Below are 25141 nucleotides of genomic sequence, written 5' to 3'. Positions count from 1 at the left end.
CGTGTCGTTTTTGAAGAATTGGTGGGGGTTATATTTTATTAATTCCCCTTTTAAGCAACATTTGCTTTCGTTGTGGATTTTGATTTCCTTTGACTTCTTTGGGTTGTATGGGTTGATTTTTATGGTTACACTGGTTGACTTTTATGTTTTGGGGATATGAATGGGATGGTGCGGTTTATTTTGTGGGTTTCGGGAATTGGTTCCCATGGCACTATTTCAAGACCGAATGGGCCTCGTTTGTTGGGCCTAGAGTGGGCCGCCTCTTTATTTTAGTATTTTGCAAGTATTTTTGGTGTTTACTTAGTGTTAGAATAAAATCTTTAGGAGAAATATTACGCCTTTATTAATTTGGAAAGTAAGGAAAACACACTGAAACAAACTTGACCTATATTCTTAGGGGTCTTAGGACCATCTAAAGTCTTTATTATTTTTCTACCAATCTAAAGAACTACTAGGCGCTTTTTACTACGGGTGCTCTATGTGGCTCAAGCCTGGGGTTTAGTCTCATAAAACTTCGGTCCTTCACCGGTACTCATCTTGAATTCTATTCCTTTTGTATTGACCCACTGATATGTCTTCACCCATCCGTTCTCGATCTCTTCTAGTGTTGATGCAGGAGAGATCAACCGGGTTGGATCGAAACCTTCATCTTGTAAAGCTAGGGCAGTCATCACAGTCTCGTCCTCCATAGGCCTCGATTCGTTAAACAATGTCCATAGGGCCTGGTTGTCCAATATTTCAGCTGTTTTAGTCTTGGTGAGGTGGGGTGCCTCATCCAAGGTGTGGCAGTCATGGAAAATTTCAAATCCGGGTTTTAGCAAGCCATCCTGAACGAAGGGTTCAGGGAAATCACAGCATGGGTGTCCTTCTCCTTCCCGAACGAACATCCCGTTAAGGGTCCTTTGATATGGGGGAAGGAGGGTGGTTTGTTTGGCCTTGTTAAGGCGTAGTCTAAACAGGCGGTCAGCAATATCTTCCTCCGTTGGTTCATAGCCTAAGCCAAAGGGAGTAGATTTGTTGGGTAAAGGATGGAATGTGCATTCCTTCTTCCTTATGCCCAATGGGGTTCCAGGGAAATAACCTTGAGCTAACAGCATTCTAGGGATGACTCGGGATGCATGCGGGTCTAGGAATGCTGGATCATAATCTTCGATGAACTGGATTGTTTCTTCCATTTGAAACCCGTAAAGGTCGTCTGCAGTTTCGGCCGTTCCAACCATAGTACAACTGACGTCGAGAGGAGGGGCGCGGATTTCTAGTATTACCCCGTTATGGTTAAGTTTAACCATTTGGTGCAAGGTAGAAGCCACACCTCCTAAGTCATGGAGCCAAGGTCGCCCCAAGAGGAGGTTGAAAGTGGGCTTGATGTCAATTATTTGAAACTCCGTGGTGCGTGCCACAAGCCCGGTTTGTATGCTGAGGTTGATTTTTCCTAACACAGGCCTTCGGGAGTTATCATAAGCTCGTACCCCTTGCGTGGAGGTTTGGAAGTCATCATTTCCTAGCCCCAAGCAATGGGCGGTTCGTAATGGGCAAACTTTAACCGCCGAACCGTTATCTACGAGCGCTAGGGGGATGTTTTGTCCTTTGCATCCAACCACTAGATAAAGGGCTTTATTGTGAGCACCCCCCTCTTTGGGCAAGTCTTTGTCAGTGAAAACTATGGCCTTTTCTCCAGCATCTCTCGTGACATGGCTAACCAGTGAGTCAGGTGTGATATCTGTAGGTACTGAGATGAGGTCGAGTGAGAGAATAAGCTTTTCGCGATGTTCCTTTGAAGTACACATGAGATCCCAGATGGTAATCTCGGCCTTGGTTCTTTTTAGTTGTTTTAGCACTGGCAGCAGCTAAAGAAACTGCTGAGTTCTGCGGTGGATCCCACCGATCCTCGCCCTCCTCCATATTCAGAAGAGGATTTTCAATGACTTCTGCGACGGTGGCGTGCCATCCATTCTCAGGAGTTTGCCTGACTGGGATGTCATCCATAGGAGGTGGGCGAATATCCGGTTGGTATATTCTTCCGGATCGGGTGAGGTTGTCGACCTCGGGCTCCTGAGGGGTGGTGTCAATGAGAGCATACCCGGGCCAAGTTTCAGTGAAGAGGTCCTGGCCCGACACTTGAGATAAGTAAATATCTTCAGCATCATCATCCCACACACCGCACACTTCTCTCTCGATTCGATCCATAGGGACCACAGCGAGTGGTGCACCTTGAGGCGTGATGTACACCGTGGGGTCGAAGTTCTCTGGTTGGTCGAGAGAGATGTGACAAGAGCCGAGTGGGCTCTTGTTGTTGTTGGGTTTGCCAACGTTAGGAAGAGGTATCACTTCATCTTTATCATGTCCTGGATCGTATGTTTTAGATTCCAGCAGTTTTCAGTGTCATGCCCATTTCCTTGATGGAATTTGCAGTAAGTACCTTCGACCCAATATTTGCCCTTGACAAGAGGGTCACGGGTGGGGCCTATAGGTCTCAACTTTCGGTCTCGGACCCATCTTCCAGGGCTTCTTCGGGCGGGAGTCTCTTCTACAGCATGGACTTCTTGGGCTTGGGATGTGTTACCCCGATTATAGGTGTTGTTTTTATATGTGGGTTTGCTTTGTATGGTTTTGGCGAGGTCGTCCTCGATCTTTATTCCCACATCATAAACTCTTTTGAAAGTGTCAAGTCCCAGGTACCTAAGGTGTTGTCTGTAAGCCGGGTCCAGGTTGTCAATGAATTTTTGGACCAATTCTGTTTCTGGAGGCCTATTGATTAGCTGGGCCGCCTGGTCCCTCCATCTAGCAAAGTAGGTCGTGAAACCCTCATTTTTCTTTTGGAAGAGAACTTCCAGCTCGCGCATGGTGACTTGGAAATCCATGTTCGACGAGTATTGCTTGATGAAGACATTGACAAAATCTTCCCAAGTGGGGAAGAGCTTAGGGTCCTGGTGATAGTACCATTTGAGCGGCACATGTTCCAAGGACAAAGGTGAGGCAGGTAAATACATGGACTTGTCCACGCCTTTCAAGTTCATGGCATTCACAAATCTCAGTAGATGATCACAGGGGTTGTCCGTGGCCTTGAACTTTGGTAAGTCAGATGAACTGAACTTTTCTGGTAGTTTTCCAGGAAAAGGTTCAGGATCGAGGGAGAAGTATTTGCTCCCCATGGTTTGCTGTAGGACCATTTTTTCAATCCTCTTCTCGTTATCGAGGTCATTTTTGGCTTGTGCAGCCGCTAAAGCTTCATTTTCCATTTTCAATTGGCCCATAAGTTGGGTCATTTGGACCATCTGGTCTCGCAAATCTTCGATGGACATGTTTGAAGGTGCGAATCAAGGTTGGGGAAGCGGAGATCCTTGAAATGAGGGACGACGGACGGAGCTTGGAGTCACTAAACCTGATGTTGGCGATGTATCTTCGAGACGCACTAACCGTTGATTCCCTGATCGGCACCAAGTGGCAGGACCAGTCCTAGGCATAAGATAAGCTAAAGTTTAGGCTCCCAAAGTTTCAAGCATTACTTAGTCTAGACTTCGACTCTCTCTATTGGTTTTTCACTCTTTCTTTTGTTGGTACACATTTTGGTTTTTTTTTTTTCTTTTGGTCATTCTTTGGATTTTCGAAACACTTGCCCGTGTGACATTCATAATTGTTAGCATGTTCGGTTTTTAGTGCCGAGCATTGTCGTCGTAGGAGGCCTAACAACGACATAAAGAGTTATCAATTTTTTCACGAGTCGCTTTTGAAATCGAGTGCTTTTCTTACGCCCTCGTAGCAATTCTTTTTACGAACATTTTTTGTGCTACGTATTTTCCTTTTGCGCGGGCACCGAGGCTGTTGCGCCTGACCAGAAGGCCAAGCAGCAACTTCAGCGCCCAGCGAGGGGCGTGAGAAATTCTGGCGCCCAGCCAGGGGCGTTGAAAATGCGTCCCTGGCTGATTCTCGTTTTCTGTTTACGTCTACTTTTGTTTATGCGACTTCGATTTGCGTGCTTGCCTAATAACGTCCTTTACGCGTTGTGCAGCGTTTGTGGGATTCGTTACAGGCCATCCCGAGCGTCGCTTATTTTTGTGGCGATCATTCGGGTTTGCGGAACACGTACTTCGGTATAACTCTTTGGCAAATTAGTCTATGAATGTTTGGGCAATTTTTAAGGTCGTTGGTTTTCTAGGATAGTTTGTCACACACAATCACATATTTCACTACACATAACTAACATTCATCATGAGGCGATAATAACATGTCATGTAGTTTATGATAGGCTTCTATGGGTAGTTATTTGCGCCTGGCTTGGTACCGCTTCTATCGTAGATCCAACACATGCCCCGGTCGAGGTAGTGTCTTCAACAGACGAATTTCCCTCAAGAGGCCAACCCACAAGTGCAAGCCAAGGGGGCATGCAGGCGTGAGGGACCTAATGAGCGAGCGATTGGGTTCGGGATAAGTGTACTACCTGCACAAGTACCGAGTGGGCAACATGCGCGGCGTATGCACCCCCCTATTGGAAAAAAAAGGTATCCTTAGTCCCAACTCCCTAGGGAGCCGAGATTCGTTATGCGGTTATGCCCGTTCACATTAATATGCTGATTTTCAGGTCGTCCCAACTTGATGGGGAAATAAACGCGGGGTAGGATCGTTTCACCCTTCGGCTATTTTGATTACCTACAAGCACGAGTATTTCCCTTCCCTATCCCTAGTGGAGTCGCCACTGTGAGGGGGTCGAAAAAGCACGAGGCTAAGGCGTGACCTCGTCCCTCGTGGGTGTGACGATTCTTTTTATTCAATCAAGTGTAATTGGATTTCCTGTGAGTTTACACCCAATTGACTAGTAATATAGGAGTCGCCATTCAGTTTTTAACAACAATGAGAAAAACTGACAAAACCCGATTATCGTGACATAAAGGGAGTGCAATTATGTTTGACCACGACGGCCGTAGGTTCCCTTGTGATCCCTGGTGTGGGGATCTCTCAACATACACCCGCAAGGTAGAGATTGAGGGTTCGGGGGACTGTAACTACCGAGAGGAGTACTTCGCTCTTCAATAACTCTAGAGGTAGGATATCGTTACTAGCTCAGCATAAATAATTGAAGGGACATGCGTTAACCTGTTAAACTAATCTGAGTTGATTTTAGCAATATGCAACATATAATACTAGATCGATCGCGATTATCTGATTTACGTAGCATTAAGGGACCTAGCATGATAATCCAATTTCCCAAAAATATTATATTTGTTAGGCGTGATAGAACAATCAGATTTAGTTAGTTTAACAGTTCATAAAAATGGTGAGGAAAGCAATTAAATCATCGAAAAGGGACACATTACGACACACCCTTGAGAGGTGCGTCACGGTTCTCAGAAAACTAACCACTTTGACTTTGCTATTTCTCCTTTTTATTTAACGAATCTCAAATTATGGGACAGGATAAGTTCTGTTCGATTTATGGATCGATTGCGACAGAACGCGTGAACAATTTCGCAGCGAGAGGCTTAGGCTAAGGGTTGGAGTCAATACTCAGAATATGAATTGTGTGTTGTTCTTTTCACGTCGAATTTGGGGCTGTATTTATAGGGAAGAGTTTGTGGAAAGATAGAATTGCAGAGTTCTAATCCACAAAGAATTAGAAAAAAACACGTACCCAGGTATTTTCAGCGCCCAGGCCTGGGCGCCGAAGATTTCGGCGCCCAGAGCCAGGCGTTGAAAATAGGGTCTGGGCTGTTTTCTTAGTCAGATTCGGATTCCTGGAATCCGTAGTGTTTGAGACTTAATCGAGTCTTTTAGTGCGTATCAATTTCATGACGGAATGCGTCTGGGCCCGTTACGAACTCTAGGCTCGTTAGGATTTTAATTAATACGTAACTCTTTATTTCCGAATCATATTAGGAATAGGATTCTCGCAGTTTTCTATCTCATTTAGGATTTATGTTGGAGTGCAACACCTAATTCTGACAGGCTTCTATCTTTTATGACTTGCCACGTTTAGAAGCTACCCTTTACGGCAGTTACTATTTTTAGCATGTTTCTATAAATAGCAGGTTTTGGGTGAAATGAAAAGGGGAATTGAGATTCGTTATTTTATAGGAGATGCGTTGTCAAGTGGAGATTTACGCTTTCATCATCGAACCTTTCCCTTTCGGGAATGGGGACAAAAGTAGGTGTCTACACACGTTTATATTTTAAACTAACTGACAATTAGATTAATGCATACTGACGTTATATTTAGTATGCAGACCAAGTTCCACTGACACAAGTTCCTCTTACACGAGTCCCATTCACACGAGTTACTCAGACATGAGGTCCTCTGACACGAGTTCCTCATACATGATTGCCTCTGACATGAGTTCCTCTGACTCGATTTCCTTCACATTGAAGCTCATAATGTAAACTCATACGTTCCAGACTTCTTCTCTTCGAGTTCCCCCTCAGGAACTGCTGCTTCTCTTTCGGAGTTCCTCTAGCTCATGTGGAGTTCCAATTCTTCCGCGGGAATTTTGTAACTCCCAGCTTCTCTAGAGTTCATCCTTAGAAACTGCTCTGCAGTTCTAGCTCTGGATTTTATGCTTCTTTGTTATAAGTATCTCACAATCACCAACTTCCAGTAAGCTTTATTATTGATGACTTGAACACAACTATTCATTAATGATCCTTGCACACATATAACTTGAAAACCACGTTAGTTAATTACTTTAGTTTGTCATCATCAAAACCATATTGACTTAATAAAATAAATCCGTATTAGTTTACTTTATTTTGATAAATACAAAATATAAACGTTTTTTTTAAAAATAATTGTGTAGCGATGGCCCACCCTTGTCTCATAATGACTCCGCCATTGGCACCAACCCAAGCCTAGTAAATTTTTATATATGCATTCGAGACTAGGGTATTATATGAAGGAAATTATGCCCTTGGTCCAAGTATGCATTTAATGCTAAGTCTAATAAATGTGGTTCAGTATTAATTTTTTTTTGGCAAATAAAGTTATATTATTACCAAAAGAGGAAGCAGCTTAACAAGCTTACAAGGATAACCAAAACATAATAGCAACAACAATACACCAGCAAAGTATTAAAGCTACAACAAACAAGCTAGTTCAACAGGAATTGCTTTTGGCTATCATTAGCTCTACAAGCAAAATTAAATCTTATATCCTACAGCAAGTCCTTAGGATATGTGCACCTTTGATTGAAAACCATATCATTTCTCTGAATCCAAACTCCATAAATGCATTCAGCAAAATACATTAGCAGGAGCTTATGCCTATCTCCAGTTCTCTTTGCAGCCTTCAAAATCCAAAGGAGCTCTTGATCAAACTTAGTTGGTCTCCTAACAAAGTGTAAGCTATCTAACACCTTCTGCCATATACCAGAAGCAAACTCACATTCAAAAAAGAGACGTGAGACAGATTCAGAACATTTAGAGCATAAGGGGAAAGATCATCAGTCACCACCTTCCACTGCAGCAGCCTGTCTTTGGTAGGTAACCTATTACATAACACCAACCAAGTAATAAACAGACTTTTAGGAGTAGCTGCATTATTACACACAATCCTCCTCTATGGCACCTTCACATGCTCCCCCAGTAAGGCCTGATACATGTTTTTAATAGAGAATTTGCCCTTCTTGCACACAACAGCCCATCCCCCAACATCATCAATAATTTGGTGAGAAGAAAGAATTTTCCTCAATGGCCAAGAGATTGTAGTAGGCCACTGAGTAGAGAGTGGTCTTCCTTTAATATAATAGGCATGAACCCATCTGCACCACAACTTGTCCTTCTTATGAGTGAGGGCCCACAAGAGTTTAGAAACAACAGCTTTATTCCACAAACACATTTCTTTGAGGTTCAACCCACCTACACTCCTTGGAAGGCATAAACTATGCCAAGGAACCAAAGATTTACTTGATGGGTCAATGTGACCTGTCTAGAGGAAAATTCTGCAGTAATTCTGGATCTCCTTGATTACTTTCTTAGGAAGAATAAAGATTTGGCACCAATAATCTTGCAAACTCAACAAAATGGACTGAACAAGTTGCAACCTACCAACATAGGAGAGATTCCTAGCTGTCCAAGTCTTAGCCCTGTTAACTACCTTATCAATCAATGGTCTACACTGGTTATAGACCAGTTTCTTTGTAGACAAAGGTACACCCAGGTACCTAAAAGGGAACTGTCCTTCAGAAATATGCACCACATCAACAATTGCCTTTCTTTCCGAGTCAGTGACTCCACCTATATAGATATTACTCTTGTCAAGGTTAGCCTCTAATCTAGAAGCTTTAGAAAATTTAGAGAAAGCATCAAGAAGCACCAGAACTGACTGAGAATCTACCCTTGCAAACATTAACAAGTCATCAGCAAACATCAGATGAGTAATAGCAAGCTTCTCACATTTTGGGTGGAAATTAAAATCTGGAAGAGATTGGAGCTGATGCAGGTGTCTAGTGAGGTACTCCATACCTAATGCAAACAAGAACGGTGACATTGGATCACCTTGTCTCAAACCTTTTTTTGCTTTGAAGGGAAGAGTTGGTGAGCCATTGATCAAAATGCTGTAAGAGACAGTAGTAATGCAAGACATAATCCAACCCATAAAGCATTCAGGGAAGCCTAGCTTAATCATTACAAATTTCAAGAAGGACCATTCAATGGAATCATATGCTTTCCTTAAATCAACTTTCAGCAGACATCTAGGGGAGATATGAGCTCTAGTGTAGCCTTTGATCAATTCAGTAGCCAGCAAAATATTATCTGAGATCTGCCTGCCAGGGATAAAACCTAATTGAGATTCATTCACATAAAAATTATGTGAAGGTCGTCGACTTATGACGACTATCAATATCTTATATAATCTTAGCCCTTGAATTACTAGACTAAATCTGAGTCGTTGATGTTTGCCATTCACTTAAAGCCTTGATTGTCCATAGGAATTAAAGGTAAAACAACTTTTTTTACGTTAGATCCTTTATTTTCAAAAAATTACATTAATAATCCCTTTAAACCATATCGTATAACGATCATTTCTTTAATCAAGTACTATCACACTTTACCTTCGTATCTTCACCTAACTCACTATCATGGCGTTCCTCGACCTCTCCTCGGAGAAATACGATTATTGCCGGTAAACCCAAAGTGCGTAGTATTCAAACAATTAATTGTGGTCGGAGGCATACTCTTTTTTTTTTATTAAACAAACTGAAAATAAAACCTAAGGAAAGCGGGAAAAGGAAATAGAAGTCGAGGCTGCTTCATTTGCAAGGTCATGCGCCGTTTGAACTTGTTGCCGACTTACCTTAAGAATGCTACACCAATTCAGAGTTTTCCCCAGACGTTGTATCTCCTTCAAAGTCCAAAGAACTTGTATGTTGCAAGCATCCATATGTACTATCATATCAACCAACGTTTGAGAATCAGTCAAAATTGTAATGCGCTGAAGCGAAGCCTCGATACTCCATTTGAGAGCAAATAAACAAGCAAGTGCTTCAGCTTGTAGAGCGGACTCCGCTACTCCCACTTGTGCTCCTCCTAAAATCATATCTGCAGAAGTTCGGTGATTTTCAAGGATCCATCCCATACCAGCAATTAGAGTTCACCTTTTCCATGAACCATCTACCTGGATAACCTCTACCGATCCTTCCATTTCTACACCAGTAAGTATTGCTCTGTAAAACCCTGGAGGATAAATCGGGTCAGTCTCTGGTGGATGAAGAAAACGTAAGTTAGGCAACGACTAGCAGGTGAAGATTCAATGTTGATTCATTCCTTCTGTGATAAGAGCAAGAACTGTTGTAGAGTTACCTCGAATGTTCCTGAAAATCCTATTATTCCTAAATAACCACAGACCCCAAATAGAAGCAATAAAGTAAATAGTCCTCGGACTATCTTTGCCATCCTGGCATTGGAAAAGTCGGATATAGTAAAGAACCCATTCAACAAAGGAAAGGTCCTCATAGACTTCTGAATGGATCGCAAGAGATCCAAACCTCCACACTTGTTTCGCTAGATCACAAAAGCGAAATAAATGCTGAAAATCCTCATTGTCAGTTTCACAAAGATCGCACATAATAGGAACCTAAATTCCTCGATTTGCAATATTCACCTTTGTAGCAAGTCCTTTGTGAAGCACTTTCCACAAGAAAAGTTTCCATTTTGGAAGGATCTTGAGCGCCCAAAGAATCTTAAAGGAATCAATACCTTGATGAGGTGTAGCTAAGCCATTGTCCTCGATTGCTAGCATGGCGTAATCCGTTTTGACAGTGAACCTACCCGACTTATGGAAGCGCCAATATTGAAAATCTTCTGCAGTAGTAGACGGTAATTCCATTGCAGCAATTTCTCTAGCATCAACATGCTCGAAACAAGAGTTGACTTTTTGGAGGTCCCACCCAGTACCCGTTGGAAGAATGAAATGATTTACTTTCCAAGTCATAGCGTTATGGAGGGTAACATTTGAATTGAACTCTGGAACTCTACCATTTACCCATTTATCCTTCCCTGCCCGGACAAACATCCCATTCCCAATTTTCCATTGACAACCTCGATGAAGTAAAATACTGGCTTTCCAAATTCCTCTCATACCCCAGGACAATCTTTGATTTGTGGGAGCACTAACATTCCCAGTTGCAAGAGGGGAAGTAAACCTCCCCCTACAGACTTTAGCGAGCAAAGAATTAGGAGATTTATGAATGCGCCATGCTTGTCTCATTAAAAGTGCCTTATTAAGGGTAACCATACTCCGGATTCCCAAACCTCCTAATCCTTTAGGAAGTTGGATAATATTTCTTCTCACCCAATGCATCCCAGAATTTTCTTTATTAGCCCAAAAAAATCTTCCCAAAATAGAGTCAACCTTGTAAGAAATGGAAAGCGGAATTTCCATACAGTTGAGGATATGGGAAGCCATTGCAATGAGTACTGAATTAATGAGAATAAGCTTTTGAGTTTGAGAGAGGTTAACTGAATTCCAAGAGGTGACCTTGTTAATTACCTTATCAACAATAAATTGGAAATGTGTGCTCTTTCTCCCCATAATGTCAATAGGAACTCCTAAGTGCGAACCTATGTTTAAAACCTTCTTCATTGGCAAGATATCTCGAAAAGCACTCTGTTCCAGCATTGGAGTGTTAGAACTAAGTTTGAAATAAGATTTCTGAAGGTTCAGTTGTTTCCCTGAGATGCTGCAAAATTTATTAATAATATTAGTGACATGAGCACAACTATCCTTATTTGCTTTGAAGAACAGGAGAGCATCATCAGCGAAGAAAAGATGTGAAATCTGCGGACAACCCCTTGTGAGTCTAATTCCTTGAGAAGATGTAAGATCTGGCTAGTTGCAACATTCTTGAAAGGATATCCATACAAAAGAGGAACAAGAACGGCGATAACGGATCTCCCTATCGAATGCCACATTTTGGCCGAAACCGAGTCGACGTATTCCCGTTTACCAAAACTTTGTAAGAGACCGTAGAAATACATTGATGTATTAACTGAAGCCAGTGATTTGGAAACCCATAAGCCCTGAGAATATAAAGAAGAAAATCCCAATGAACCCGATCATAGGCTTTACTCATGTCAATTTTGATGGCTGCCAAATATTCACTTCCTTTCCTCTTATTGTTGATCTTATCGAGAAGCTCGTGACTGAGGAGAATATTGTCTGACATAAACCTTCCAGAGATGAAGGCATGTTGGGAAGGAGAGATGATAGCTGGCAAAACTAATTTCATGCGGTTGACCAATGGAGTTTAAAGAAGGATGCAGTGAAACCATCAGGCCCTGGAGATTTTGAATTATCCATAGTAAACATAGCATTTTTAATGTCAGAATCCACAAAAGGTTGCTCAAGAAAGGCATAATCTTCCTTGGAAATTTGAGGCACCCCAAGCTCTCGTAATACCATGCCAACGTCATCATTCCTAGGTATCTGGATTGTGGATTTGAAGACTTGTTCCAAAGAGTGTACCACAAGTTTCTGAACTTCTTGTTGACCTTCGACCCATGATCCTGTCTGATCTTTCAAGGTCAAAATTTCGTTCTTCCTCTGTCTAGATTTCACTCTCGAATAAAAGAGCTTAGTCGGAAAATCTCCTTCCACGGTCCAACGTTCTTTCATTTGTTGCCTCCAATATTTAACTTTGACAACAGCTTCTGTAAAGGTTTCATCTACCCTAGACATATAATTATTTCCTTCCACTAAGGTCTTAGTTTCCAAACCCTCCGCTGAAAGATTATAATTTAATTGCCTCCAGTTAACACCCCATAATTTTTTATTCCTCAAGCACCATCGTTTAATTTTCAAACGAAGGTCAACAAGTTTCCTAGATAGTATAAACATTGGAGAACCTTGATAGGGAAGATCCCAACAATTTTCAATGAAGTCGCATATATCCTTAAACTGAAGGCACCAATTCTCAATTTCATAAGGCCTATTTTTCTTAAAGGAAATCCCGACACTATCAAAAATAATTGCAGCATGATCAGAGGCTATCAAAGGTTGGTTAACAATTCTACTCTCCGGAAATGACAAAAACCAATTATTTGTCATATAACCCCTATCTAGACGTTCCAAAATTAGGCGCTCATTTTTTTGCTTATTTGACCAAGTAAACCTAGGTCTCGAAAAAGGAACGTCTATAATTTGACTATTAAATTTCCATGAAATAAAGTCATCCCATCCTCTAATTATAGGAGAACCACCTAGTTTATCACATTGCAACTCAATTTGGTTAAAATCTCCTATAATTAAACAAGTTGGGTAGGAAGAAAGGAGTTGTAACAGAGTTCCCCACACTCTTTGTCTATCTTCAAGTAGAGGCGCACCATAACAAAACATTACATAGTATTCATTCCCATTAGGTTCAAGAATTTTACATAGTACAACATTAGTGGATTTGAAAACACAAGAAACTACAAAAGGACTCCATCCTAAAACTACAAGCCCTCCACTTGAACCTAAAGCATCTGTACCTTCACAAAAAGAGGGATTCCTAGAGCTAAACAAAGCTGCAACCTCCTTAACTAACATCTTAGTTTCACATAAAAACAGGAAGTGTGGCATATGTACTTGCAAAAGCCAAAAAACATAGAGAAGCTTAGGCGAATCTACATCGTTTAACCCTTGACAATTCCATGAAATGCATTTCATGGATCACCTGGGGACTGTGTAAAGCCAGTCACCAAACCTGAATGCGTCTTATCAGACGAAGATCCTGAAGAGGAGGAGCTGGAAGCATTCGAAGAACCTGAAGAGAAAGAGTTTTCAGCAGCCCTTGAACTCGGTTGTAAACCCAACACTACCCTTCTTTGCTTCTTGTTTGAACCATGTTGTTGTTGCACGATGCTTCTCTTCTTACCAGATCGTTTCTTTGCCCTATGAGAAGTGATGTCTTCATTAACCTCAACTCCAAAATCTCGAGCCAGAGGTATATCAGTGAAACATTTAGATGTAAACCATGGAATTCCACCTCGTTTCTTCCACATACCAAGTCCCCCATTACGTTCCCATCTCTTAATACGCAGTTTACGCCTTTTATGAAACCAATCTGTAGGAGTGAAACCAAGGGCAGAACAAGCCGAGTTTGCAGAGTGAGAACGATGGCCTTCATCAAATCGAGGCCTCTTCCCACTCCTTCGAACATTACCTGGATTTTCAGTAAGTTTAATTGATGAAGATGAAGAATTTGAATCAGAATTATCCTCCATTTCAGGAGCCGTAACTCTAAAAGTACCCAATGACAACTCAGCAAAGGAAGATATTGGAGATAGATTGGGTTGTTGCTGTGTAGATGAGGCTGGAGAATGCACACCTGTGTCGTTCCTATCGATTGGAGAAAACACTCCATTTCGATGTATGAAAGGCAGACCTTCAACAAAGGGCTCACCACCACTAGTGAATGTACCTACCCAAGGGTTGGGTCGTTGTTGTGCACTCATAACAGGAGGATCATGGTAATGATCAGGAGAAAAGGTAATTGGCTCAGGTTCCTGTAAACCAACAGAAGTAGTAGAAACAACAAGATTATCCTGTACACCAGTGTGTTGAGTTAGTGTTCCAATTGGAACCTGATCAGAAACATCTTCTTCAGGAACATTCTGTGAAGTACCTCTATTGGCACGACTTGACTGGCCTATTTCAAAACCAGAATGATTGACATTTCCATATCTACCTGAAGGATAATAGGGATCATATGAATCTCCAGTAAAACCAGATTGCAAACCATAAGACTGCAAGGCATTAATTCTCACAGGAGAGTTGCTTGACACAAAATAATCTTCATCAGAGGATAGATAATCAGATGCAGGAAAATATTCAGGCTCTGTATCAGTGGATTGGTTATTCTCATGAGCAGCAGTACTATGGTTATTCCCAGTAGGAGAATGAACAAACTCCTTTTCCCCATAACCCCCATGAAATGCAGAACCCCCAAAATCCCCATGTAAACCAAGTGCAAGGAGATTAAGCCTGGTATTCCTGTTTCTAAAGCTATCAGTTGACCCCTGTACCATGTTGGAATAAAAAGACAGTTCTGGTGGCCCATAAAGAATTGTAAAGCCACTGGATTCTTGCCCCTCCGACCTTCTCAATGCCCACCTTGTAGCTCGGTACTCCGTCAATGGACAATGACAAGTATAATGACCAGCTAAACCACATTTTTTACAGAATTTAAAGACACCCTCATAACGAAAGTAAACTCAAGCTGCTCGACCACCCCCAAGAGGTACATAAAAACCAGGAATTAAAGGCTTAGATAGGTCGAGTCTTACCTTGGCTCTATACTCAGGTTCATCACGAAATGCCTGCTCTGCATCATCCATCTCCTCCACGAAGCCTACATGTCGAAGTGCTTCAATTGCCCATTCTTGATGAAGGAAATCAAAAGGCAAGCCACACACACGAACCCACAACGTTGCATAGTTAAAATCTCCATGGCTGGGGACCATGTAACCTTCTCCTTTCCGGAAAGTAATTATTCGACCATCAATGTAACACCCTAATAATTCCTTGCTTTTATAAAACCATTTTCCAACTTAAAATAAAGGAATTACTAAAGCATTACCGCCACCGTGATAACGGTTAAGGCTATTACCAGAATTACGCAGCGGAATTAAATGTCAACTAACTTTTGAAAACATAATTAATAAATATCGAGGCCTCCTACAATTTGGAACCATAATGGCCCAAAACCCAAAATATAAATAATTCAAACATTTCAAACATAATTAAAGTATTAAATAAAATAGTTTCAAAGAAAGAAAGCATGCAACTCTCTCAATCATCCCAAGCCACATGATTTCGATCGTACTTGATCTACCAACCTGCTATATTATTCTACTCCCCAACAATGCAAGTGCAAATGATGGATCATCATAGGGTCATTAAGGCAAAGGCCATGACCAGAAACACACAAAGCACGTAGTCAGCAAAAGCTGAGTACTTACAAGCATAGAGTAAATGAAACTAAAACATGCATCACTCGCTAAGTACTAATCAACATGCAAAAGCCATATAATACTTAACGAACAATCATGAGACACAGGACTCGACTCTGGACTCGACTCTTGACTCACAATTTAATTAGAATAAGCTTCGAACGGGCCAAAAGAATAATCCACAAAGGGAAAACGTGATGGGAGCCAACCATACACCAAATATAATAATAATAAAATAGGGCCATACCGAGTGTCGGGCCATACCGACGGAATTCCTGCGCATAATATAAATGAAACAACGTCTTGTATCATTAGTAGGAGTACGAGCTTTCCGGCAAGACTCCCCCCATTGTTCATACTCAAGGTATATACGTTCCAAGAGTTTTGAAGCTCGGTTGCACTTTACGTTTATTAATATTTTAGTAAAGGCGAACTCAAGACTCGACAACATGCATACATACCATTAATAAACAACAACCAAAACAATCTTATTTTAATGATTTAAGACTTGTGATCAACCAAGCAAGACACTTGTGATATTACTACCATGTTCCACCTCACCAAAGTGAGACTCCACATCATGCACATTAACATAAGGGTTGTGCCCTTGCACGACAAATCCTAATTCATTTCTTACATAATATTCCCAACTGAACCCTACATGTGCGGTGGCTTACGTGAGCTAACCCTTCACATGTGGTAAAATAAATAGTACAACGAGATACAAATAAATGGCTCAAAGTATGCTAGACATCCCGTACAATAGCATACAAATAAATAATCCATCCCTTACATGTGAAATAAACCATACATGCATAAATATTGAACAACATGATTGACAATGAAATCCATACTCATAATAATTTCAACATGCTTGTTCAACAATTAATCCAATAAATCCAACATCACAAATCACATGCTTGTTCACCAAAATAAACATGATTCCACATAATGTAATTCACATCATCAACAATCATGTAATGTCATGTAATGTCATTGACAAAGGTGTGGTCGCCCTAGACTTGTACGTACCTTGAATACCTAAGCGTAGGGCCACTTTGCAATAACGAGCACTCAACTAGAAATCACCTCCAATCCGGCCTATAGCACGGAACAACCACGAATTAATGTGATTGGGCGAAAAGAGATTGGAAAACGAACACGAACAACACACACACACACACACACACACGACCGTGTGTGTGCGCGCACAGCAAAGGGGCGACGAGCAAGAGGGGCAGCGCGCACGGCTGGGCGCAGCGTGCGAGCGAGAGAGAGACGAGGCAGGGGTGTGCGCTGCGCACACGAGGCAAGGGAGACGAGCAAGGGGGGTGCGTGCACAAAGGCACACAGCAACAGCAGCAGCACACGCGCACAACAGCACGCAAGGGGGGCAGCTGTGCGGTGCGAGAGAGAGAGAGAGGGAGTGGGCGCTGGGCGTGCGCGAGGAGAGAGCAGCACGAGCACGGGGCTGTGTGCGTGCGGGCGTGCGGACGAGAGAAAAGAGAGGAGATGGAGTGATGGGCAAGCAAAGCAAAAGAGAGGGTTTATGAGATTTTATGGGTTCATTTAATGATGAGGAGTCCTATTTATAGGCTCCTTAGTATTAATGGGCTAGGCTTAGGAAATTAGAATTGGGCTTAGGGGATTAAATGATTGGGCTAGCTTAGGATTTAATTTAAACTCTTTGTATTAGGCTCGATAAATAAAACGAATTGGACTTTTTATTTAAAACCCGAATCTTTAAAAATCATTTGCAACTCATTTAATTTCCCGACTCAAGAATTAAATTCGTTTCGAAATTAATTAAAATAATAAATATTCTAATTAATTAAAATACATTAAATGCAATGCGTTTAAATATTATTTAAACGATATTAAATCGTAAAATGCTTTATAAATATAATAAAATATATTTATAAATATTATAAAAATACGAGGTACAATCAATAACAGCTGTATGTTGTTCCAGTAGAGCCATGACATCTCTAGGATGTTCACAAAAGAAACAATAATACTTGCCACGTTTTGTCACTGTTATATTATCCCTCGAAGTCCATTGTGTCCCAACCGTGTACTGCACAAGTGAGAGTGGTGGTGGATTATGTCCAAAGAACACCCCAATTACAGAAAGACTACAGTTGAGTCTAGGCTCCAAGAATTGATCATCTGGTGGATCAATTAAAGCACCCGTACGAAAGATATTTGCTTGATTATTAGCCATAGGAACCAGAATTGTATAAGATAAAGAAATGAGAAGAAACAGAGTTAACAAAGTACAAAGACGAATTTATAGAGGGAATTAAAACTTTGAGGATCCTAGAAATAAAGTGAAAGGAGATTCCAAGTGTCGAACAACCAAGGTTGAGCAGAATCAAATTAACACATATACCCAAAATTACCGCAAATTACGGGATTTTTTTTAGGTAAAATTTGGCTAAATTCTTATCGGAGGCATACTCGTCGCGATGGTTTAGGCGCTAATCGTTTCCGCTTCCCGGTTGCAGATCCAAAATTCAAACTATTGTTTGTGGCTTCTGTTTTCGATACCATTGTTGTCGTTGGTGATCGAAGTTGTGGTATCAATTATCTCTCCCTTGATTTTTAAAATTTGTGAAGAAATATGTAGGAGAAGTTGTAATTACGCAAATCCTTATTTAATTGGTTCTTAATTGATTGATAATTTGATAATGCTTCAATAATTTTAGTTTATTAATGAAGATTATAAATCTTAATGAAATTGACAATTATTTACAAGATTTTTTTCAAAATTATGTTAACATGAATTGCACTTGGGATTTTGGTCTAAATTTTAGTACTACGTAGTAATTTAGGCTTTACTTGATTTGTAATCAAGCACTCTGTTGTTCTATGTGAAAATGTGTAATTGAATAAAGTATTTTGATTAAATGTACTTAGCTTGGGTTTCTGTCATGAAGATAACAACAAGCACTTAACAATTTGTAATACAAGATTAGAACTTAATTTCTTGTTCTTACTTCCTTGATGCCTTGCAAGAACCCTTATGATAAAAAAAAGACCAGTACGTGTTCTGGTGTCAATTTCCTTTGCACAAACCAGTTATTAGACTTCCTGGTTTGCAAAGTGTGCCCCTCCTGTTTCAGTTTTATGGTTGGTGAAGGATTTGTGCTCGCTTCTTTCAGAATTCCTTTGGTTTGCAATTCTGAAGGTTCCTCGTTATTTACCAAGCTTTGGACCTGTTTGCAAAGTGTGCCTCTCCTGTTTCAGTTATTAGATCTGGAGTCATATCCCTTAGGAGTTAGGACCTGCTTGGTAACACCCCAATTAGAAGCAGAGTTCCAAGCTTTCTTATATATTTACTTCCATTCAAATTTAGTATTAGGGGACCTCTATTATTTTGTAATTGATTAATTGGCATGCCACCAGGGTTAGGAATGTGCAATTTGGAGGGACTTTTTTGTGGAAAAAAGTTTGAAAGGACATTCTAATGTGCAATGTGCAATGTGCAATGTGCAATGTGCAATCACTAGTAGAAAAAAATCACATTTGCAGCGCGCGTAAAACGGGCTTTTTGCAGCGTTTTCGCGCGCTGCAATTGTGATGGCTGCAAATACCATAAGATTTTTTGTAGCGAACATAGGCGCTGCAAATAATAGGTTAATTGCAGCGCGGGTAGACCTGTATAAGTTGAAAATAGTGTATTAGTTGCAGCGCGGGTCGACCCATATAAGTTGTAAATAAAAAGTAGTTGCAGCGCCTTGTTGTGAAATACGCGCTGCTATTAGTTGTCATTTTGCAGCTTGGTGCTAGCACACGCGCTGCAATTAATATATATTTTTTTTAAAATAAATATAATAGCTACGATCAGATGCATATTTATATATTTATCGCTGGACAATCCTATTACTTTGACAAAAAATTATAATAAAAACATTATAAATAGTTTAATAGGTTGCAAAAATTTTGCCATAGTTTCCCTTGTAATTTGCGAAATCCGGCAAAACGGGAATTTATAAAGACTTGTATATAAGACATAACATAAATATATGTTCCAACAACCATATATATGCTCCAAGTAGCATCCAACGTCATACCCAACACATAACAAAAACATAAAACATAACATTACTAGACAACAAACTCATTCGCCGGCATCCATCAAATAGTTGTCCTTAAAATACTTTGCCCATTGTTCTCGAGTTTCTTCTAACTCCCCATTGTCCTTAAAGCTCTGTAGTAATCTGCAATAATATGAAAGGGGGAATATCCCATGAGACCATGACCAACACCAATGGGTCAATGACAAAGGTTTTTCCTGGTATACCTCCTATTTTGTCTGCTCAAGTAGGAATGTAGGATCAAACAAATAATAAAATAAAAAGAGTTGAAAAATACAGGTCATCATGAATTCAAATCACAGTTGAACATGAATCTAAAAAAATTTCAAGCACAAACAAAACAACTATACAGACTACAAAATGAAGTTATAAGATGTAGGTCACTGTCAAACATAAGTTTATTTCATGAACAATTAGGGACATAATCTAACAAACAGGGAGAAAAGAGTTGAAAAAGACATGTCATCATGAATTCAAGTTTACCTTGTATTTTCTTCCCTTCATTTTACCTCTCATACGGAGACTCCATAACAAGTTTACCTTGTATTTTCTTCCCTTCATTTCTTGTTACTCCTTCAAATTTACCCCTCTAAATCAATCTCCACTGTTGAATCTCTCATGCCACAAATCACCGCTCGCATCATGATAAGTTTAAGGATCAACCGCAGTCAACCACACAAATATTTCCGATCTTGTTCTTCGTGGTTGTTAGTTTAATCTATAGTCTGGTTGTAATATTTCACTTGGATATGAATTTATTCTTAATTATGTTACTTGTGGGTCTTATCTATTTTCTTTTTTAAAATCTACAATTGGCTATTATGATTTTTGGGAATTTTTGTATTTGAATTGATTATATTTTCAGGTTTTCCCCTTCTAGTTTCAGGGTTTCTCCTTTGAAAATTGCTCTTGAGTCTCTCTAATATGAATATTTGTATGTTTTTATATTTGAGTATAATGTGTGGTTATTTTCTTTGTTTTAAATGGTTTGCAAAAAAAGGATTCAGATTTTAATTAAGTTTATAGGAAGGTTTTTTGTTCTTGAAAAACTAACCAAAGTCTCTCAATTCTTTTTTTTTTTTTTTCCTCAGAGATTTAATCAAAGGAGACAAGAAGATTAGCTGGAACTCAAGGAATTTTTTGGTTCCTGCATATCTTTGTTCTTTGTTAGAGAGGGAAAATAAAAATATTTCTTATAATTATGGTCATTTATAATTGTGAACCTTTTTTAACTTTAATTTCTCAATTGACTTAATTGTGTTCATATATTATTCCATGGATTTCTAAATTTTATACGACTTATTTGATTGTTGTAGTTTTCATATGAAGTACATAATTTGATAATTTCATTCGACATCGTTAATAATTGGTTGAACCTAAACTTTCTGCTTCTTGGTTTTGTTTTTGCAGATTGATCAAATTCAAAAGAGGACAGAGTACTTTTTAAGCATCGAGCTAGAAGCCTAGCACCAAGGAACTTACAACACACGCGCGCGCTGCGAGTAGTTTTTTTTTTAAAAGTTTATTTTTCGCAGCGCTCAATTGCTTTAAACGCTACGACAAGCTCATTTAAAGTTTGACCTGCGTTGACCAAACCATTGTCACAACGCTCATAACTAGCGTGAGTTACAATTGATGAGTTGCAAATGACGATTTCTCTACTAGTGAATATAGACCATTTTAAGTAATGCGTTGTCTTAAATTTATTTGCACACTGCCCCAATCCACCATTTCCAAATTATCGATTCTCTCTTATAAGTTATAAGACATGATATATACGGAGTAGTTCTTTATAGAAAGAGGCCAACAAAGATTACCGTTTCTAGTTCATAATTCTACAATACAGACCAGTAACTATAATGCGGACGAGTCTTTAAGAAGCAATTTTACTAACAGTATATTTAGAGATCGTAATGTTCTTTGCAATTCCATGGTATACTGACATTATCTTTCATGGGAGTCCGGATCCTCTAGAGTTTTAATAAAACTCTACAAGGTAGAGTTGTATCTTAACCATACATTTTAAAATCAATGGCTCATGTTGATGAGAAAATAATAGGGGGAATTTTGGAAAGATAATAGGATACTGACATACACAAACAGTTTTAAAGAGCACAAACAGTTTTAAAACCGACATACACAAACAGTTTTAAAGAGCATGGACTCAAGGAGTATCATAAGAGCATCTTCAACGGTAAGCTAATTTAGCAATTAGCTTGTCATGCCATATAATATATCAAGCTACTTCCCTTTTTAGCTAGTTGGTACACCAATGGTTAACTACTAGCTTGATATTAGAGCATCTCCAATGGTTGTAGCTAGGGATTTGCTTGCAATTTTTAGAAATTCTAAGCTACTAGCTTGACCATTGGAGTTGAAATAATAAATTAGCTTGGCCAAGCAAATTAGCTTATTTAAGCTAATTTGCTTGAAAAAACTTGGCCAATGAAATAATATTAATTTAAATTAAATTAAAATATTGATTGACAAATATGACTACAATAAATACCAAGCTAGTAGCTAACCACTAGGGTACTAACTAGCTAGAAAGGAAAATAGCTTGAAATATTATGTGGCCTGACAAGCTAATTTAGAAATTAGCTTACCATTGTAGATGCTCTTAATGTAGTAATATTTATCAATCAATATTTTAAACATAATTTTATTTAATATTATTTCATTGACCAATTTATTTCAAGCTAATTTATCATTTGAACTCCAATGGTCAAAAATTGCAAGCTAGTCCCTAGCTATAACCATTGGAGATGCTCTAAGAGCGTTTATTTCTTATTCAATTTTAAAAAATCTTACAATTAATTTTCAATTAAACATCTTATTAACTACTCCAAGTATGTTTCAAGTTTCGAAAAATAAAAATTTATGAGACACTCAGTGTTATTGAAATAAAAATTTATCAAACACAACTCAATGTTGTTTCAAGCTGAAGGTGAGTAGGAGTTTCATTTATTAGGTCAATTAAAAGCTACTCCTTCCGTCTCTTTTTTTTTACGTTTGGTATTTTGCACGCGTTTTAACGACTAATTAATGTGCATTGAGATTCTTCTAAGTTTTTCATGTAAACGAGAAAAATTACGTTTATTTATAATGTTTTCACTCTTATCAAAATTCTGATATTGGGAAAATGAGAAAAAATTAATGTCCCTATGGAAAAGTGTGAGGGATTAAATGACCCAATTGATTTAATTGGTTAATATAATAGTTGGACACAAATTTTGATAGAATATTAAATCATTTATGTGATAATATATAAGGAAATGTAAAGAACATTTTGGGACACCCAAAAAGGAAAACGTAAAGAACAAAAAGAGACGGAGGGAGTATAAGCTTTACAAATGTGTATGAATTTAAATAGTATAGTCCTAACAAAAAAGACCTACAATATAAATAGAAAGAACAAAACTAATTCAACATAACAATTAAGACGACCATAAATTTTCTAATTAGTTCAATATGTACTTGTAATATAGCATGATGAGTATGAATACATTATTTTGGTATATACTACTTAAAATGAACATTGTCGATCAACTTGGAAGTAACCAACTTTTTTACTATACCAGCCCTTTAACTTTGAGTATTCCCAAAATGTCATTTTTTTTATTATTTTTTTTTTTTTTTTTGACATGAGCTTAAAGAAAAATACCAAAACTAAGAAACATTATTAAAAGCTAATAAAGTTGTAGATGCGCCCTTCGCGAGATCGTGAGCTCTCTGCACTCTGCACCGATCCACCTTCTGTATACTACACCACTGGAACATTTTCCCAACCCTTTTAATTTCTGCAACAGTCCAAAGCAAATGGACATCAATCAACTCTTCTTTCATCACCATCTTTACTAGCGACTGGGAATCAGTAAGGATTGTAACTTTATCAATGCTTGCCTGCACAGCCCACCGTAACCCATATAAACAAGCCAAAGATTCTGAATGCAAAGCAGAAAAAGTCGTTCCTGACGCAGCTCCACCGAGGATCCTGTGAACATTCTCTTGTTGCCCCTCCAAATACCATCTCATTCCTGCATTGCGGGTATGAGAATGCCAAGAACCGTCTACTAGAATCATATCCATTGCACCTTTTGCACCTGTATCAGAAATGATAATTCTACAGAAACCTGGTGGATAAGTGGAAATGATCTCTGGAGGATGAAGGAAGCTTAAGTGGTGATCTTTATTTTTCTTTAGAAAGCCCTGTTGATCAACCCCCTCCTTAATGATGGCCAGAACTGTAGTGATGTTGGTTGTATCACCTCTGAAAACCCTATTATTCCTGGCTATCCAGAGTGCCCATATTGTACTGCAAAAATAAACAACCCTAGGACTATTTTTCCCATCCTGGCATTGGAATTGCCGGATATAAAAAAGAAACCAATCCATAAAGGAGGTAGTTTCCTTGGTTTCTGAGTGGATAGCTAACGATCCACCCCTCCACACTTGTTGCGCTAGAACGCAAAACCTAAAAATATGCTGATGGTCTTCCGCTTCACTTGCACAATAATCACACGAAACTGGTAATTCAATACCACGCCTATTAAGATTTACTTTCGTAGCAAGACCTTTTTGGAAGATTTTCCAAAACAAGAGCTTCCATTTTGGAAGAATGTCCATTGACCAAAGCAATTTGTAGAGCTCCGAATTGGAATCGTTATGTAGCTGTAAATCATCTTCAGAAGCTAGCATAGCGTAAGCAGTTTTAACTGTAAACTTACCTGAAACGTGGTAACGCCAGTAAAGAAAATCCTTCTTATCTTCAACCGGTAGTTCCATACCAACTATACGACGGGCATCGTGAAATACAAAGCTTTCATTGATGCGCTGATGATTCCAACCTGCATGCAGAGGTAGAATAAAGTGGCTAGCTTTTCATTTACGAACATTACACAGGTGAACTTCTTATTTGTATTCCGGGATTTGACCATAAACCCATCTATCTCTGCCTGCTACTACCTTTCTTCCATTACCAATCTTCCAATCACATCCTTTCAACAGGAGATTGCTTGCACGACAAAGACCACGCATACCCCAAGAGAAACCCCGACCGATATAATTTGTAGGCTTACTGGTTTGCAAAGGATTTGTAAATTTACCTCTACATATGATTGACAACATCGAGTATGGTTTTTGGGCTAAACTCCATGACTGCTTCATTAGCAAAGCATGATTTAGGTTTGTCATACCACGGATGCCCAAACCACCTAAACCCCTAGGAAGATGGAGAATTTGCTTCTTCACAAAGTGCATACCAGGTTTGCATTTTTTAGCCCAAAAGAAGCGAGTAAGAATTCCATCCACCTTAGTAGCAACAGAAATGGGAACCTCCAAGCAGCTAAGAACATGTGACGCCATTGCAATGAGAACAGAGTTAATCAAAATTAGCTTTTGTGATTGAGAAAGGTTTATCGTGTTCCAAGACGTAACCTTAGCTGCAACCTTATCCACAATAAACTGGAAATTTGATTGTTTTCGTCCAGTGAGATCAATAGGAACCCCTAAATGTGTTCCCAAGGAAGGTACCATCTCCATACGCAACAAGTCTGTAAAATTTTGTCGCTCTTCCATCGGAGTGTTTGGGCTTACTTTGAAATGAGACTTCTGAAGATTTAACT

The 25141-nt window shown here is 39.4% G+C and overlaps 1 protein-coding gene across 1 annotated transcript; it reads right to left on the bottom strand.

The window, feature by feature from the left end:
- Positions 1–9577: 9577 nt before the first annotated feature.
- On the bottom strand, positions 9578–11714 carry LOC130471832 (uncharacterized). The gene is made up of 4 exons (XM_056842157.1): positions 11433–11714; positions 10088–11314; positions 9832–9987; positions 9578–9718 (listed from the first exon to the last, which is right to left on the bottom strand). The coding sequence occupies exons 1-4, from the start codon at positions 11712–11714 to the stop codon at positions 9578–9580; spliced, it is 1806 nt and encodes a 601-aa protein (XP_056698135.1).
- Between the last annotated feature and the right edge of the window lie 13427 nt (positions 11715–25141).

Source organism: Spinacia oleracea, chromosome 4 (genome assembly GCF_020520425.1).
Source record: "Spinacia oleracea cultivar Varoflay chromosome 4, BTI_SOV_V1, whole genome shotgun sequence".
Classification (NCBI taxonomy): Eukaryota; Viridiplantae; Streptophyta; class Magnoliopsida; order Caryophyllales; family Amaranthaceae; genus Spinacia; species Spinacia oleracea.
This window is presented reverse-complemented; position numbering and strand designations above follow the sequence as displayed.